The 16,821-nt window shown below is 36.6% G+C and overlaps 1 protein-coding gene across 4 annotated transcripts in view; it reads right to left on the bottom strand.

The window, feature by feature from the left end:
- The window catches only part of ERR (estrogen-related receptor), a 218,498-nt gene that overhangs the window by 13,472 nt on the left and 188,205 nt on the right, over window positions 1-16,821 (bottom strand). For all 4 annotated transcript variants that reach the window (XM_089092496.1, XM_089092495.1, XM_089092497.1 and 1 more), the window contains one exon: window positions 1,741-1,922. In XM_089092496.1, coding sequence (XP_088948622.1) covers window positions 1,741-1,922 — 182 coding nt within the window. The remainder of the gene's footprint in view (window positions 1-1,740; window positions 1,923-16,821) is intronic.

The raw sequence follows: 16,821 nt of genomic DNA, 5'->3' as shown, positions 1-16,821 counted from the left end.
TCTCTGGCAAAGAACAGGAGAAGTTAGATGGTTTTACTAAGATTTCCAGGAAAGCAGGTATCGGCTTTTAGTTTTCTGTCGTTTATTCGGATCTTTTATCAAAGCTATACAAGTTATGGCAAGAGCGCCCAACCTCTTCTGAATAGTTTGACCTGACAAACTAAAAATGCTTGTTATGGACGAGATAGAGTGATCCATAAAGGTGTTGAAAAAACTAGTAAATTGAACTTTTTTTATCTCAGCAAGACATTTTAATAAAACATATTGTTATTTTGGAGTGGAGTGTAGAAAAGTCTGCTCCATCTAATCGAAAAATAGAAGTTCATACTTTCTAATGATGTCAGTTTCATTAGGACTTCGACTAGAGAAGTTAAATGGTTTTTCTAAGATTTTCAGGAAAGTAGGTGTCAATTTTTAGTTTTCTGTCATTTATCCGGATCTGTAATCCAATCTCTAAAAGTTATGGCAAGATCGCCTTTGGTCACCAAGGCTTTTTCTGGACCAGGGCTTTTTTGTACAACCTAAAAGAAGAAAACGCTAATAAATGTCAAATGTATTTAGTGTGCATTTACTATTGTTGTATATACCGATTGCCTTTTAAAACATATGAATAGAAGAACTGTTTAAAGGAAATACTTATAAATAAGATATACCATTGATGAAGATTAAATGTAGTTTTAATAAAGTAAGTTTGTTTTTCCTTTGCACAGTTCAGAGGCACCAATTCACAAATTTACTAAGTAAAAAATAAAATGAATGTCTGCAACTAACTATGGAAGAAAAGTTCTTCCTTGTGAGAGTCAGGGTGGGGGAATCAAATTTCTTCTGAATGGGGTCAATTGGGGGAATATTCCAGATGCTGTTTTTATGTCTGAAATTTACTTCAACAAGCAAAGGTTTGGTTCAATACGGCAGATTATAAACATCCTGTTGATAGTACCATAATAAACAAGGACAAAGAAAAAGCAAAAATTTACGAAATTATTATTCAGTCTGATATAAAAAGATAAACGACGCTAAAAAGTAAATAATGACCTCAGTTTCTGAGTATTTCTATTATAGAAAATTCAACTGTAGTCGGTGTGCAGAAATTTGAAAGCATTAAATTAAAAAAAAAAAAAACATGAAACTGGATTTTGTATTTAATTTTGTACAACTAAAATTACAAAACCATAAAATACAAATTTGACAGCCAGCAAACTGATGAATTGAGAACAGAAATTGATAGCAGATTATTTGAACCAAAAATAAGACAGATGAAAACTAATACCATCTATAAATCTGCAAACTAAGATTAGAACATTGGAAGCTACAATTATGACAGTGATCAAGTATGTTTCTGAAGCATGAGCGCTCCGAAAAACCGAGGAAGATTTGTTAGATGTTTTCCAGATTAATTGCCAATGGATTATTTTGGGTATCCGACTGAATGACCGTATTTCGAACAGTAGACTGTACGAAAAGTGTGATTCAATTCCACTTTCTAGAGCTATGGCTGTATTGAGAGAAAGTTTGAGATGGCAACGCTCTGTGGGTGAAAGATGACAGGTTGCCAAAGATTGTCCTTTTTGGCGAAAAGCAGGTCGTCCTAGGCTGGGGAAGGAGGATGTCGTAAGGAAAGGTTTAATGGAAATGGGAACTTCCCGGGAGGGTGCAAAGAGAGAGGCTTTGAATAGATTGGGATAGACGATTCCAGTAGTGTAAAAAAAAACAATAAAAAAACAACATGATTAGTCTTACATAATCATAAAAGTCTCCTAGTCCAGAGTCAATGGCTTGTTTTCTAGACACTTGAACTTCGGTGGCAAATTGTAGTCTTCCATTCTTATTTAGAGATCTGTAGGCTAAGGACAATGATAAAACTTCCGGCCAAGTATATTGCAGAAGACGCATTTGATCCCCTATTGGCAGTTCTGAAAATCCTGAAAAGGAATAATTATAAACAGAGCTAATTGGTTTTCATTGTATTTTCCTGTAATTAACTAAACATTAAAAAATAACAAGGGGCTGTAGATGGGCACAGTCAATGGATCTACAAGGTGGAAGTAGCATTACTAGCTTAGCCTTACGTAGCATTACTAACTGGCAGAATCTATTTCAAATCATGAAACTCTACTAGGTGGAAAAATTGAGTTTGCCTCATTTAGTTCAGAGCAAAAATACAGTTTTTATGGCAAATTATTGAACATTGATTTTGAAAAATCACACATTGTGTAAAATAATCACCTTTTAAAATATAATACATTTTTTTTTCTTCCCATTGCAATCAAAAATTGGATCCTTTCCTCTAAAACGAATTGGAATTTGTCCGAAATCGAATTTTGTTCAAGTCCTTGTTAAATTAAACACAAAGCAATGGCTCTTACCATCCATGGTTCATCACCTTTTCTTCCTTTTAATTGAACAAAAATATTTCCACGGCTCAGTTGCTTTTCCGCAAAAAATATCACATATAATCTTAATATGTCTCTCAAGTTAGAACTTCCCTGGAGCTTCATTCAGTTGAAAACATGGCTTTGGCAATTAGTTTCCGCCTTTGATAGACCCTATTTTCGCAAACAAGGTTCCCTGCTGAGATATAATTGATCCGTATACACTCTTCTAAATATATCCCCAATATCTAGTGTCCTCCTCAATCAGACAAGACTGATGAAGAACAATTAGCGTCAGTGACGCATAAAGGACCTTGGCAGAATGAGGTTTGGGAGACAGAGTCTTGGTTGAGCTTTATTCTGGGCAAAATATTGTATTCTCACTTTTCCGACTATGACACAGCTGCTGTGCATGGTAATGAAGCAGGTAGATGTAACATTTCGCTCCTGAGCAGTGTTGGGCGATATTCAATATCGAAATGGATATATCGGATCAAATATCGATATTGAATATTCAAACGTAAATACCGATATCGAAAACAAAATTCGAGAATATTTGACTATTTTAGGCTTTTTCTGCTATCTACCAGTAAATGTCTTGCAGAAAAGATCCAACATAGAAAACTATTTAGGAAATGGCCGAGAAGAAGAACAATGATGTTTTTAATCCATTGATACATGCTGTTACACAGCATACATACCTGTATCCATAAGTTGGTATAGCCTGTTCTCAAACTTAAAATACATTTAGTGAGGGGGGCTTTCAAATGTTGCTGAGGACCTCCGAAAGGGCTTGGCTATATAAAATGCCTTCTTGGCTTATAGGCCTTGCTCATGTAACATAGAATTAGCTTTTTATGCTGATTCCAAATATATAAGATCCATTCAGTTTAATGTTTCCATCAAAAGATACGAGCCTGAGAAAATTTACGTGATTTTCAAGAAAGGGGAGAAACACTTTAAAAATTCAGGGAATCTTAATGAAAAGCACACCGTCAAATTAAGCATATCATGGAACCCTACTTTAAAGATTTCAGCCTCCCATATGCAAAAATGTGGAATTTTGTATTTTATGTCAGAAGAAAAATTACGGATGCGTGTTTATTTATTTCTTTTTATTTTATTTTTTGCCAGTGATCGTATCAAACCAATGGCCCAAGAATATTGAGAAAGGGCTCGTTCGAACGAAAATAAAAGTTCTAGTGCCCTTTCAAAGTAACCATAAATATTGGAGGGCAACTAGTTCCCTCCCTTGCGGTTTTTTCCCTGAGGTCATCCAATCAAAATTTTAAGATATTCATTTTGTCCACCATAGGTGAAAGATCAAACAATTGTGCCACCGTAGATAACATGACCCCCCACAACCTGGGGAGAAGGCTTTAAGTTATGAATTTTGCCTATTTTTTACGTATAGTATTTTTTATTTGTAAGTAAACAGGCATTTTCCGGGGATGGGAATTTTCTGTGATGGGGATTTTCCACAGGTAGAATCTTCCATGGACAGGGAAGAATTTTACACCGGAGAATTTGTCAGGACTCCAGTACGAAATTCATCATACTTTCTCTTTGCCTATTTAATTTTTCATGTAGGGATGTTCTGAGGAAATTGCCATGATATCCCCACAGTGTCTGGGGGAAGGGCTATAAGTTATGAGTTTTGCCTATTGTTTACAGATAGTATTTGTTATTTCGAAGTAAAAAGACATTTTTAGGAAGGTGAATTTTCTGCAGGGGGATTCTATATGGGGATAATTTTCTAAGGGCACGGAAGTTTCCAGAGATTAAATTACAAGTGGAAACATTACACGGAAGAATTTGCCCGAACTCCTATGCGAAATTTATCTTACTTTCTCTTTGCCGATTCAATTTAACATCTAACTTCCGGAGAAATTGTCCGGGGGAAATTTTCAGAGAGGTTAAAATTGTCTGGCGGATTTTTTCGTGGGAGGGAGGGATTACCCACAGGAGAAATTTTCCATGGGGAATTTTCCAGTGGGAGAAATTATTCGTGGCGGAACTTTTCTCAGAAGATATTCTCTATGGAAAAATTTTCCGCTGGAGAAATTCTTCATGGGAGAATTTTCCACGGAAGCAACTTTTCATTCGGAAGATGGAATTTCAAGGAAAAATTTTCTATCGAAGGGTTTGTCCGGCATGATTTGAAAAAATATTAAACATTAAATGGAAAACAAGTCTTTTTTTTCAAATGAAAGTAGGCTAAAGAAAATTTTCTAGGCGAAATTATTCACAAGAAATTTTCTGGTTGGAATTTTCAGCAGAGACGGATTTGTCGTGGGGGTTTCCCGGCATTACTTGACAACGATCAAAAATAAAATAAAAAACGATCCCTTTCAGCTGAAACTAGGGAGGAATATTGAAACTTAAAACAAAAATAAATCATACCCTATATGAGGGAGTTATCCCCTCCTCAATACCTCACTCTATACACTAAAGTTTGGGGGTTAAGTATAGCGGGGCTGCATGCAATATGTAACCTAATCTAACCAAAATACCAACTAAATATTTATTAAAATATAGCTACAATGTAGTTTTCCACTGAGTCGAAGTTAATTGTCTCCGTATACAAACAGTAATAAACCGGTTATTGTCTGATTTTACAGATCCAAATTTTCGAGTGTGTACTGACTAACAGATAAGTACCCAATTGGGTACAATTGGGTAATTAAGGATCATAGATCATGGAAAGCTGACGGAAATATAGCCTTAATCGGTGTCCCACGGCTTTATGAACGGATAAAGTCGTGACCCACCATCGAAGACCTACCAAAGATTTGAGCAGCCTAAAAGTTCTTACTTTAAAAGTTTTTTTTTTGTTCTGTGAATATTTTTCATCTTGGTTCTTCCAAGTGTGAATTATTATCGTGTCTGTACATGCGGTGGTGTAAGGTTTACATGATCATTATGCTCAAACATTTTTTCAGGCCGTGGACTCTGGTCATACCGAGAAAAGTTGCTGATATCATAGAAAGTATACCCAGGTGGCGTTTGTGATTTCTCTCAATGAATTATTTCTAGTCCCATAAGTTTACTAGTCTCAAGGTCAAGACAGGCAAGGTTTTTTCACGGTTTTTTAGAAGAATTTGAACTTTCACACGAGCAAAGTTAAATTACGCTGGTCATAGGTAATCAATGAAAAATTTTTATCTCACCTAGAATTCCACGTAAAAGCATTACGCGTATCGAGCTTTAGCTTATGTAGACTGGCTTGACCTTTAGCTTTACGCTACATTGCGTAAATTATTTTTTCACAAACTAAGCTATTCCTATGGGCATTGCGAAAGGAATATATTGATCAAGAGAATCAAGTAAATACGATGTATTCTTAACAAAGGCTTTCCATTAAAGAAATGGACTTCCCCAAAGCTCATAAATTCTAAGTCCGAAAGGCATCACGCTATGTCCTAACTAACGGTAACAAATTCTTTTGCTCCTTCTTAATATTACAATTTTTCTATGCCGAGCTTTGATGTATAAAATGTATTGTTTTTAAGGTAGGTAATTGTGAGCAGAGGCATCATGACAGATGATATCTTAATTTTTCAAGGTAATTGCAAACAAAGTAACATAACTGCAGCACAAAACGCTGCCGTTTTTGGACTCATTTTTAGGTTAAATAAATAATAGGAATGCAATATTGTAAATAACATCATTAAGATCAGATGAAAGTACTGGCATGATTACTATTGAAATCTTGGTTTATAGTTGGCCACTGTTTAAACGACTGGAAACAAAATGTGATATGGAAACAGTTTTCATTAATAATCAGTAAAATAAACCAGCGAACCGGCCAGTCTTTGAAATCTATTCGATCGGAAACCCTCCACCCCCAAACATTTTCACTGTTATTGCCTCTCATTGTGAATTACAATAAGATTAACTAGACCTACAACGACAAAACTCTTAACAGCACTAATAATTTTAGAAATTCCTGCTTTTTACTAGACGAGCGGGTACATAGAATCGAGTGCCTGTTTTCTTTTTTTATTTTCTTTTTTTTTCTCTATTTCGTCGGCACTTCTCTTTGTTTCTTTCTGAGTTTACACTGAACGAAAAAGCTAAATTGATCAATTGAAAAATCCGAAAATTTTACTAAGCAATCTTTTAACCGGTACAGATTAAAGGAATCTCCCAAAAAAACTAACTGAATAGGAAACAAATGAGAATTTGACTTGAAAAGCATCAAGATGACATCGTGTAAGGGCCGCGGGTATCAACAAGCGGAGGGAGGTGACAAGCGGCTTTTGATAGGCAGAAAAATAGCGCTGCCTAAGTAAAGAGCGAGGTGAGCACAATGTATTATTTATTAATTTAATTTTTTTATCTTTTTTTTACCAAGGTACTTCGAATGGAAGGAGTTGTCGTAGAAACTTCGGAAGGTGCTCATTCGATTGATAGTTGAAAGTTCCAGTGCAATTTTTAAGAGTCAAAAATGATTGGAGGGCAATCAGCCTCCCTCTAATGTATCTTTTTTCCCCAAAGACATCCGATCAAAATTTAGAGAACTATATGTTAATTAAAAACGAAGAGAACTTAATTTTAAAAACCTTTCCACAAAAGAATTATTTAAATAAAACCCAAAACGAACAGGAATTACAATACACAACCGACTCAAACCCAAAACGAGCAGAAACTGAGAGGAGTAGGGCGGATGTCCCTCGTGCCTTCTAAAGACCAGAACAGAAGTAGCATTTTACTGTACACCAACTACATTTTAAATGTTTTCTCTTCTTTCAACTTTAATAAGTCTAAAATTATTAAGCCTTCCAGGAATGATTATTAGTATATATATTAGACTATTAGTCTACACTCATTTGTATTTTTCTGTCATTTTGGTTATGATGTTGAACATTTTTTCTTTATTATGAGAAATAAAAACACATAGCTCCAAACATGGGCGTCCATAGACTGAGTTTTAGGGGGGGGCGCTCACCTGGTCTAATCAGCACTTCCAATGCTGCATAATAGAAATCTCAAAACAAAATATCATAGGCAGCGCGATAGCGCTGCCCAAGTAAATTGCGATGTGGGCACAATAAATTATTTTTTTTATTTTTTTATAGACTAGGGCCCTTCTAATAGACAAAAATGTCATAGAAACTTCAAAAAGAGCTCATGGAAGGCAATCAACCCCCCCCCCTACGTAAATAATTTCCCCAAACACATGCAATCAAAATTTTGAGATAGCCATTTTGTTCAGTATAGTTTAAAGGTCTGGAAATTATGGCTTTGAGGATGACACCCCCCCCCCCACACACACACACACACAACTCTCAGGGCAAGGGTTGTAAGTTATGCCCTGGGGGGATATAAGTTTTTTAATAGAAAAGGTGGTCTTATAAACCTCAGAGGGGGCTCATTTGATTGGTATTCAGAAGTTCTACTGGCCTTTTTAACAGTCAAATGTGATTGGTGGTCAACCCCCCCCCCCCTACACCAACCATTTCCCGAAACACATCCAATCAGAATTTTTGAAGATAGCCATTTTGTTCAGTGTAGTTGAAAAGTCAAGAAATTATGTATGACCCCTCCCCATAGCCCTCAGGACAAGGGTTGTAATTGACGCCCTGTGGGCATATAAGGTTTTTATAGAAATGGTGGTCGTATAAACTTCGGAGACGATAAATAAAAGTTCAAATAGGGATAAAATCCTTTTAATAGACGGTGATGATGATAACAGTGATAGAAATTCACAAAAATACCAGATATTTCGGTCACATATACAGTGACCGTCATCAGTAGTAAAACTTCGGAGAGGGCTCAATGGATTGGTAATCAGGAGTTATAGAGCTCTTTTTAGAGTCAAAGTGATCAGAGGGCAAATACCCCCCCCACATAAACACACACGCGTCGTATTTTCTCGAAACGCATCTGATAGAAATTTTAAGATGGCCATTTGTTGTCGTAGAAACTTCGAAAAGGACTCAGTCGGTTGGAAATTGAAAGGGATAGTGCCCTCTTTAATAGTCAAAAGTGATTGGAGGGCAACCATCCTCCCCACGCAAATCATTTCTCCAAACACTTCTAATCCAAATTTCGAGATAGTTATTTTGTTTGACGTAGTTTAAAAGTCCAAAAATTATGTCTTTGAGGATGTCCCCCCCCCCCACAGTCCTTAGGGCAAGGGTTGTAAGTTATACCCCAAGAGCATACAAGTTCTTATGGAAATGGTTTTCGTATAAACTTCGGAGGGGATCGTCGGATTGGAAATCGCAAGTTTAAATGCCATTTTTAAGAGTCAAATTTATCAGAGGGCAGCTATGCCCCACACATCATATTTTCCCCAGATTTATCTAATTGAAATTTTGAGGTAGCAAATTGTTCAAAAATATTCCAAAGACCTCGTAACACGGCCTTTGGGGTTGACACAACCCAAGATGCTCGTTTGTTGGAAATGTATAGTTCTAGTTCCATTTTAAGAGTCAAACGTGATGGAGAGAAAATAACTCCCCTTCCCTGATATACTCTTTTCCCCAAACATATGCGATCGAAATTGTGAGATAGCCATTGTATAACCAATAGTCAAGTGAGAATATAAAAATGTCTTCAGCAATTAAATATAAGAAATATTTAGGCGGAGGTTGAACTAAATCAAAACAAACTATGAACATGTGGACTTTCTAAAAGGTGACAAAGCAATATCTCAAGAGCAACTTATATTATTAAGTTAGACCTTTATGAGTAAGGTGTGGGTATTTTGAACTAGCCAGAAGGCAGTATGTGTATAATTTAATACTACCACAACAGTTAATGTGACTAATAACGCTCAGAGTGTTAAGGTGAAACTTTTAGGAAACGTTTAGGGGGAGTTCCAATTAAACGAAAAAACTGTATGCATTCAGGTTTTCAAAAAGGCATATAAGCAGTATCATAGGCACCACTCTATAACAGCTAGAAATACCATTGAAACATTTAAAGAAGCTAATTCAATTCAAAATTAAAAGTTCTAATATCCTTTATTAGAGTAAAAAGAGATGAGAGGGCAATTAGCCCGTCTCTCAAGCCGATTTATTTCCCAAACACATCTAGTCAAAGTTTTGAGATAACTATTTTGTTCAGCATAGTAGAACAGCCCAGCAACTATGTCTATAGCGCGATTAGGCATCCCCCCCCCCCAAAAAAAAAATATGCAATTGGCCCAAAGTTTCTCCAACATACAAATTGCAACCCAAACTATGGATTCTTATAGAAAAAACTGAAAAGATATAAAATATTAATTTTTTTTCCATGAAAATGACTATGTCAATAAAAAAAGAACAGAAACTAATTGTAAAAGAAAACTTTTTCCAAAGAACAAGCTTTCCAAAGAAAAGTAAAGAGCTCCATTAAGCCAAAAATGGGCAGAAATGAAGTTAAGTAATCGTCCAAGCGTAAAACTACCACAAATCACTATCAATAAACAGGTGAAACTCCAAACGAACAGAAATTAGAATAAATAACCGAGTCAAACTCGAAAGGAAATTTCGAATCGCTCGAAATTTGCACTTTACTAAAAACAAAATACTTTTAAACGTTTTCACCTTCTTTATTTAAATAAATACAAAAAAATAAGGCTTTAAGGAATAAATATCAGTATAGTTATATTAAACTAACAATCCACTGTCATTCTTTTTTCAGTAAAGCCTAAATAATGTTCTGGTCTTGAGAAGGCATGAGGGTTGTCAGCTCTAGTAATGTTAATTTTTGCTCATTTTGAGTTTCACTCAGATATTTATTCTAATTTCTGTTCGTTTTGAGTTGCATTTATCTGTTGATAGTTATTTATGGTAGTTTTACGCTTGAAAGCTTATTTGACTTTATTTCTGCCCATTTTTGGCTTAATCTCTTTACTTTTCTTTGAAAAACTTGTTTTGTGGAAAAAGTTTTTTAAATGAATACAAATATAGGGCAGCGTCATTCAGACAGGGAGGGAGGGCTGGCGCCCATGGCTCCAAATAATGATTGTTTTCGGTAAAGTGGAAATTATGTTCCGGTCTTTAGAAGGCACAGGGGGGGGGGGTGAAAAAGTCTAGGTTTTTCGTAAAGACCGAGGGTTGAGGAAGAGACACCCCCTCATATACAGAATAATTTCTGTTGATTATAAATTTAAATGTTGGTCCTTACTTTTAGTTGAAAAAAAAAACTTTTTAAAATCTATTTTAAGAAAGTTTTTCAAATCATAAAAGTAAATACCCCTCCCATCCGTGTAAAATTTGTCCTGGAAAAATTCTCCCCGGAAACCTTCCTCCCCATAGAAAAATCCTCCCAATAGAAAATCGCTCAGCCGAAAAATGTCCGAAGGCTATATAAGTAGAGATGCCTTATTGAGTCCGAACAGAACCACGTGGTTTATGGTTTTCTCAGTGAGAATGAAAAAAAAGGAATTTTCTCACTTGAAAAACCATGAATTTTGTCACATTTATGTCTGTTTCATGGATGGTTATGGATGTTTAATGGTTTTTGTCAGTGAGAATTTGAAAAACAGGAATTTTTTCACATTTATGTCTTTTTTTATGTTTTTTTTCAGTTATAATTTTAAAAAAAGTAATTTTATCAAATTTTTTTATGTTTTTATTTTTTTTTTCATTTATAATTTGAAAAAACAGTAACTTTCTCACTGAGAAAACCATAAACCACATGGTGCTGGCACGAGTCAGAACACCTGTGCTGTCAACCTCAATCCACCTATCGTGAATCAATAATTCCACATAGAAACAACAAATTAATGTCCCCTTTCATGACAGATGAATCGATCAATGACATCATCTGTCAGACTTTTAAAATTTTCGCCTAGAAACGATTCTCCAGGAATAGATCCATATGATTAATGTGTTTGACTCGGGACCAGTTCTTTTGGTCGAACTTCCCAGGATAATAATAACTAAAGGCCGTGGAAACAATTAGGCAAGAAACACCTTAGCGATGAATTGTTTTAGCGCGCGAAAAGGTTTTTTATTTATTTGAAATACGTTAGCGCAGAGATGCGAAAAACAAATTGAACACGCTGAATTTATGTTTAGGGATTATTCGGGCGTAACTGTTTTAGACGGGTTATGGAACTATTTTGGTGAAACAGATAGAGACATTTTAAAAGAAGATTTTTGAAGCGATTTTAGAAGAGAATTTAATGGTAAAACTCTGTGGTCGTTATAATACACAAGTTTCATTTGAACAGTGTTGTGAGGTCCTCTAACCCAACCCCAAAGGGTTCCAATCCTCCTACCCAACCCCGAAGGAAGCCCCCGGTCCTCAAAAGCCCCCCAAGCTCCCAAAGGCCCTCCACCGGTCCCCAAATGTCCCCCAGGCCCCCAACTGTCCCCCGGACCCTCAAAGGCCCACCAAGCTCCCAAAGGGCCACCGGCACCCCAAACGGCCCACCCATACTCCCCAACACCCGCCTCGGGCCCTCCACCGGTCCGTCGAACTCCCACAGGACCAACGCGGTCCCAAAGGCCCTCCAATAGTCCCCAACTGCCCAACTAGATCCCGCACCACCCACCCTGTACCCAAAGGCCCACCTTGTGCCCCAAGGCCCTCCCCCGGCCCCCCAAGGTCCCCCAGCCCCGAGAACCGCCGCCGGGATACACACACACACACACACACACACACACACACACACACACACACACACACACACATATACACACACATACACACATACACACACATACACACACACACACACACACACACACACACACACACACACACACACACACACACACACACACACACACACACACACACACACACACACACACACACACAAACACAAACACACACAAAAAAACATACAAAAACACAGACACATACAGACTCAGATACAAACACACACACACACACACAAACATATAAAAATACAGACACATACACACACACACATACACAAACACACACACATACATACACACATACAAACACACACACATACATATAAACATACACACATACACACACACACACAAATACACACACAAATACATACACATATACACAAACCGAAATAAACACAAACACAAAAATACACACACAAAAAAACACAAAAATACACACACACATACACACACACATACACACACACATACACACACATACACACACACACATACACACACACACACACAAATAGGTGAGTGTTGTCTGAAAACTATGATTTGGGATATTTAATTTGCTATTTCTGACTTTTCATAACCGGATTTCTTAGTCTTTCGTTGGTGTGTGGTGTCTGAAACCTATGATTTGGGGTGTGTGGGTTGCTATTTTTTGACTTTTCTGAGCAGGATTTCTTAGCCTTTCCTAGGTGCGTGTTGACTGAAAACTATGATTTGGGATGGTTAATTTGCTATTTTTGACTTTTCTGAGCTAGATTTCTTAGCCTTTCAGAGGTGTGTCCTTTCAGAAAATTATGATTTGGGAGGTATAGTTTGCTTTTTGGACTTTTCAGAGCTAGGATTCTTAGTCACTCATAGGTGTTTGTTGTCTGAAACTTCGAGTTTGGGGTGAGTAGTTTGCTATTTCAGACTTTTCTGAGCTAAGGTTTCTTAGTATCTTGTAGGCGAATGCTGTCAGATAACCTCGATGTGGGAGAGTAAAAGTGCTCTTTTAGGCTTTTTTGATATGTAGTTTTCAGTCTTTCTTTTGCGAGTTATTTTTGAAAAACACGAGTTTTACAATGCAATGTTCTTATAAGAAATTTCATACCCGGAGTCCTTATTCTGTCGTAGTTGAGTGGTGTCTGAAACATATGATTTGGGATGTGTGGGGTGCTATTTTTTTACTTTTCTGAGCAGGATTTTTTAGACATTCTTAGGTGTGTTTTGACTGAAACCTATGATTTGGGATGGTTAATTTGCTATTTCTGACTTTTCTGAGCTAGATTTCTCAGCCTTTCATAGGTGTGTCCTTTCAGAAAATTATGATTTGGGAGGTATAGTTTGCTTTTTGGACTTTTCATAGCCAGGATTCTTAGTCACTTATATGTGTTTGTTGTCTGAAACTTCGAGTTTGGGATGAGTAGTTGGCTATTTCAGACTTTTCTGAGCTAAGGTTTCTTAGTATTTCGTAGGTGAATGCTGTCTGAAACTTATGATTTGGGATATGTAAATTACTATTTCGGGCTTTTCTAAGTTGGATTTCTTAGTCTTTCATAGGTGTGTGATATCTGAAACCTATGATTTGGGATGTGTAGTTTGCTATTTTCGACTTTTTTGAGCTAGGTTTCTTAGCCTTTCATAGGTATGTGTTGTCAGAAAATTATGATTTGGGATGTGTAGTTTGCTATTTCAGGCTTTTCTGAGCTATGGTTTCCTAGTATTTTGTAGGTGAATGTTGTCTGAAACCAATAGTTTGGGATGAGTAGTTTGCTATTTTCGACTTTTCTGAGCTAGTTTTCTTAGTCTTTCGTTGGTGTGTGTTGACTGAAACCTATGATTTGGGATACGTAGTTTGCTATTTTTGACTTTTCTGAGCTGGATTTATTAGCCTTTCCTAGGTGTGTGTTGACTGAAAACTATGATTGGGATGAGTAGTTGGCTATTTCAGACTTTTCTGAGCTAAGGTTTCTTAGTATTTCGTAGGTGAATGCTGTCTGAAACTTATGATTTGGGATATGTAAATTACTATTTCGGGCTTTTCTGAGTTGGATTTCTTAGTTTTTCATAGGTGTGTGATGTCTGAAACCTATGATTTGGGATGTGTAGTTTGCTATTTTCGACTTTTCTGAGCTAGGTTTCTTAGCCTTTCATAGGTATGTGTTGTCAGAAAATTATGATTTGGGATGTGTAGTTTGCTATTTCAGGCTTTTCTGAGCTAAGATTTTCTAGTATTTCGTAGGTGAATGTTGTCTGAAACCTATAGTTTGGGATGAGTGGTTTGCTATTTTTGTCTTTTCTGAGCTAGGTTTCTTAGTCTTTCGTTGGTGTGTGTTGACTGAAACCTATGATTTGGGATACTTAGTTTGCTATTTTTGAGTTTTCTGAGCTGGATTTATTAGCCTTTCCTAGGTGTGTGTTGACTGAAACCTATGATTGGGATGAGTGGTTTGCTATTTTTGTCTTTTCTGAGCTAGATTTCTTAGCCGTTTATAGGTGTGTGTTGTCTGAAACGTATGATTTGGGATGTGTAGTTTGCTATTTGAACTTTTCAGAGCTATGATTCTTTGTCCGTCATAGGTGTGTGTTGTCTGAAACTTCTAGTTTGGGATGAGTAGTTTCGCTATTTCAGGCTTTTCGGAGCTAAGGTTTCTTAGTCTTTCATAGGTGAATGATGTCTGAAACCTATGATTTGGGATTTGTAATTTTCTATTTCGGTCTTTTATGAGAGTGGTTTCTTAGCCGTTCATAGGTGTGTGTTGTCTGAAACCTATGATTTGGGATGGGTGGATTGCTACTTTTGACTTTTCTGAGCTGAATTTCTTAGCCTTTCATAGGTGTTTGTTGTCTGAAACCTATAGTTTGGGATAACTACTTTGCTATTTTTGACTTTTCTGAGATATGTTTCTTAGCCGTTCTTAGGTGAGTGTTGTCTGAAACCTAGGATTTGCGATATGTAAATTACTATTTTGGGCTCTTCTAAGCTAGATTTCTTAATCTTTCATAGGTATGTGTTTTCTGAAACCTATGATTAGGGATGTGTGGGGTGCTATTTTTTGACTTTTAAGAGCTTGATTTCTTAGCCTTTCATAGGTGAGTGCTGTCTGAAACTTGTGATTTGAGATGTTTAATTTGCTATTTCCGGATTTTATTAGCTAGTTTTCATAGCCTTTAATAGGTGTGTGTTTTCAGAAAATTACGATTTGGGATGTGTAGTTTGCTATTTGAACTTTTCAGAGCTAGGATTCTTATTCCATCATTGGTGTTTGTTGTCGGAAACCAATAGTTTGGGATGACTTGTTTGCTATTTCAGGCTTGTTCATTTTGAATTTCTGTCATGAAATGCAAGAGTTGGAAAATTAGGGTCTTAGTCCACCAGCTCAGAATTGGGGTCCCAGTCCACCAGCCTGAATGGTGGAAATTCACTAGCTCAGAATTGGGGTCTTAGTCCACCAGCCCGAATGGTGGAAATCCACTAGCTCAATATTGGGGTCTCAGTCCACCAGCCTGAATGGTAGAAATTCACTAGCTCAGAATTAGGGTCTTAGTCCACCAGCCCGAATGGTGGAAATTCACTAGCTCAGAATTGGGGTCTTAGTCCACCAGCCTGAATGGTTGAAATTCACATTAGACGACACAAAAACTTACACACACACAAAAACTTACACACACTCTCAAAAAATTAAACTCACACACAAAAACTTACACACACACACACATTAAAACTTACACACACACACGAAAACTTACACACACACGACAAAACTTACACACACACACACACAAAAACTTACACACACACACACACACACACAAACTTACATATGCACACGAAAACTTACATGCACACAAAAACTTACAAACACACAAAAACTTACACACACACACACACACACACAAAAATTACACACACACACAAACAATAAAACTCACACACACACAAAAAAACTTAAACACACAAAAAAAAAAGATCACAAACACAAGCGCAAAAACTAACAAAAACATTAACACAAAAAAAAACTCACACACACATGCACAAAAAAATACACACACACACACACAAAAAAAAAAAATTACACACGAAAAAATACACACACACGCACAAAATTACACACACAAAAACTTACACACACACACACACAAAAACTTACACATGCACTCGAAAACTTACATGCACACAAAAACTTAAATGCACACAAAAAATTACACACACACACACACAAAACTTACACACACAAACACACTACAAATCACACACACACACGCTAAAACTTACACACACACAAAAACTTACACACACACACACACACACACAAAAACTTACACATGAACACAAAAAAAATCACACACACACACGCACAAAAACTAACACACACACACACATGCACAAAAACTAGCACACACACACACGAAAACTTACACACACAATACAAAACATACATAGACAAAAAAACTAACACATGAACACTATAACTTACACACACACACACTCAATCTAACTTACACACGACAAAACTGACACACACACACACAAAAACAAACACACACACACACAAAAACACACACACAAAAACACACACATACAAAAAAACTTACACATTAACAAGAAAACTTAAATTAACAAAAAAAATTACAATAACAAAAAAACTTACACACACACACACACACAAAAAAAACAAAAACAAAAAAACGAAAACTCACACACACACACCAAAACTAAAACACACAAACACAAACAAACAAACACAAACACACACAACACACACACACACACACAAAAACTTACACATGAACACAAAAACTCACACACACACGCACACAAAACTACACACACACACACACACACAAAACTTCCACACACA

Source organism: Artemia sp. Qi Xiang Cuo, chromosome 7, assembly GCF_049724085.1.
Source record: "Artemia sp. Qi Xiang Cuo chromosome 7, ASM4972408v1, whole genome shotgun sequence".
In the NCBI taxonomy this organism is placed as follows: Eukaryota; Metazoa; Arthropoda; class Branchiopoda; order Anostraca; family Artemiidae; genus Artemia; species Artemia sp. Qi Xiang Cuo.
Note: the sequence above shows the minus strand (reverse complement) of the source record. Positions and strands in the feature narration are given on the sequence as shown.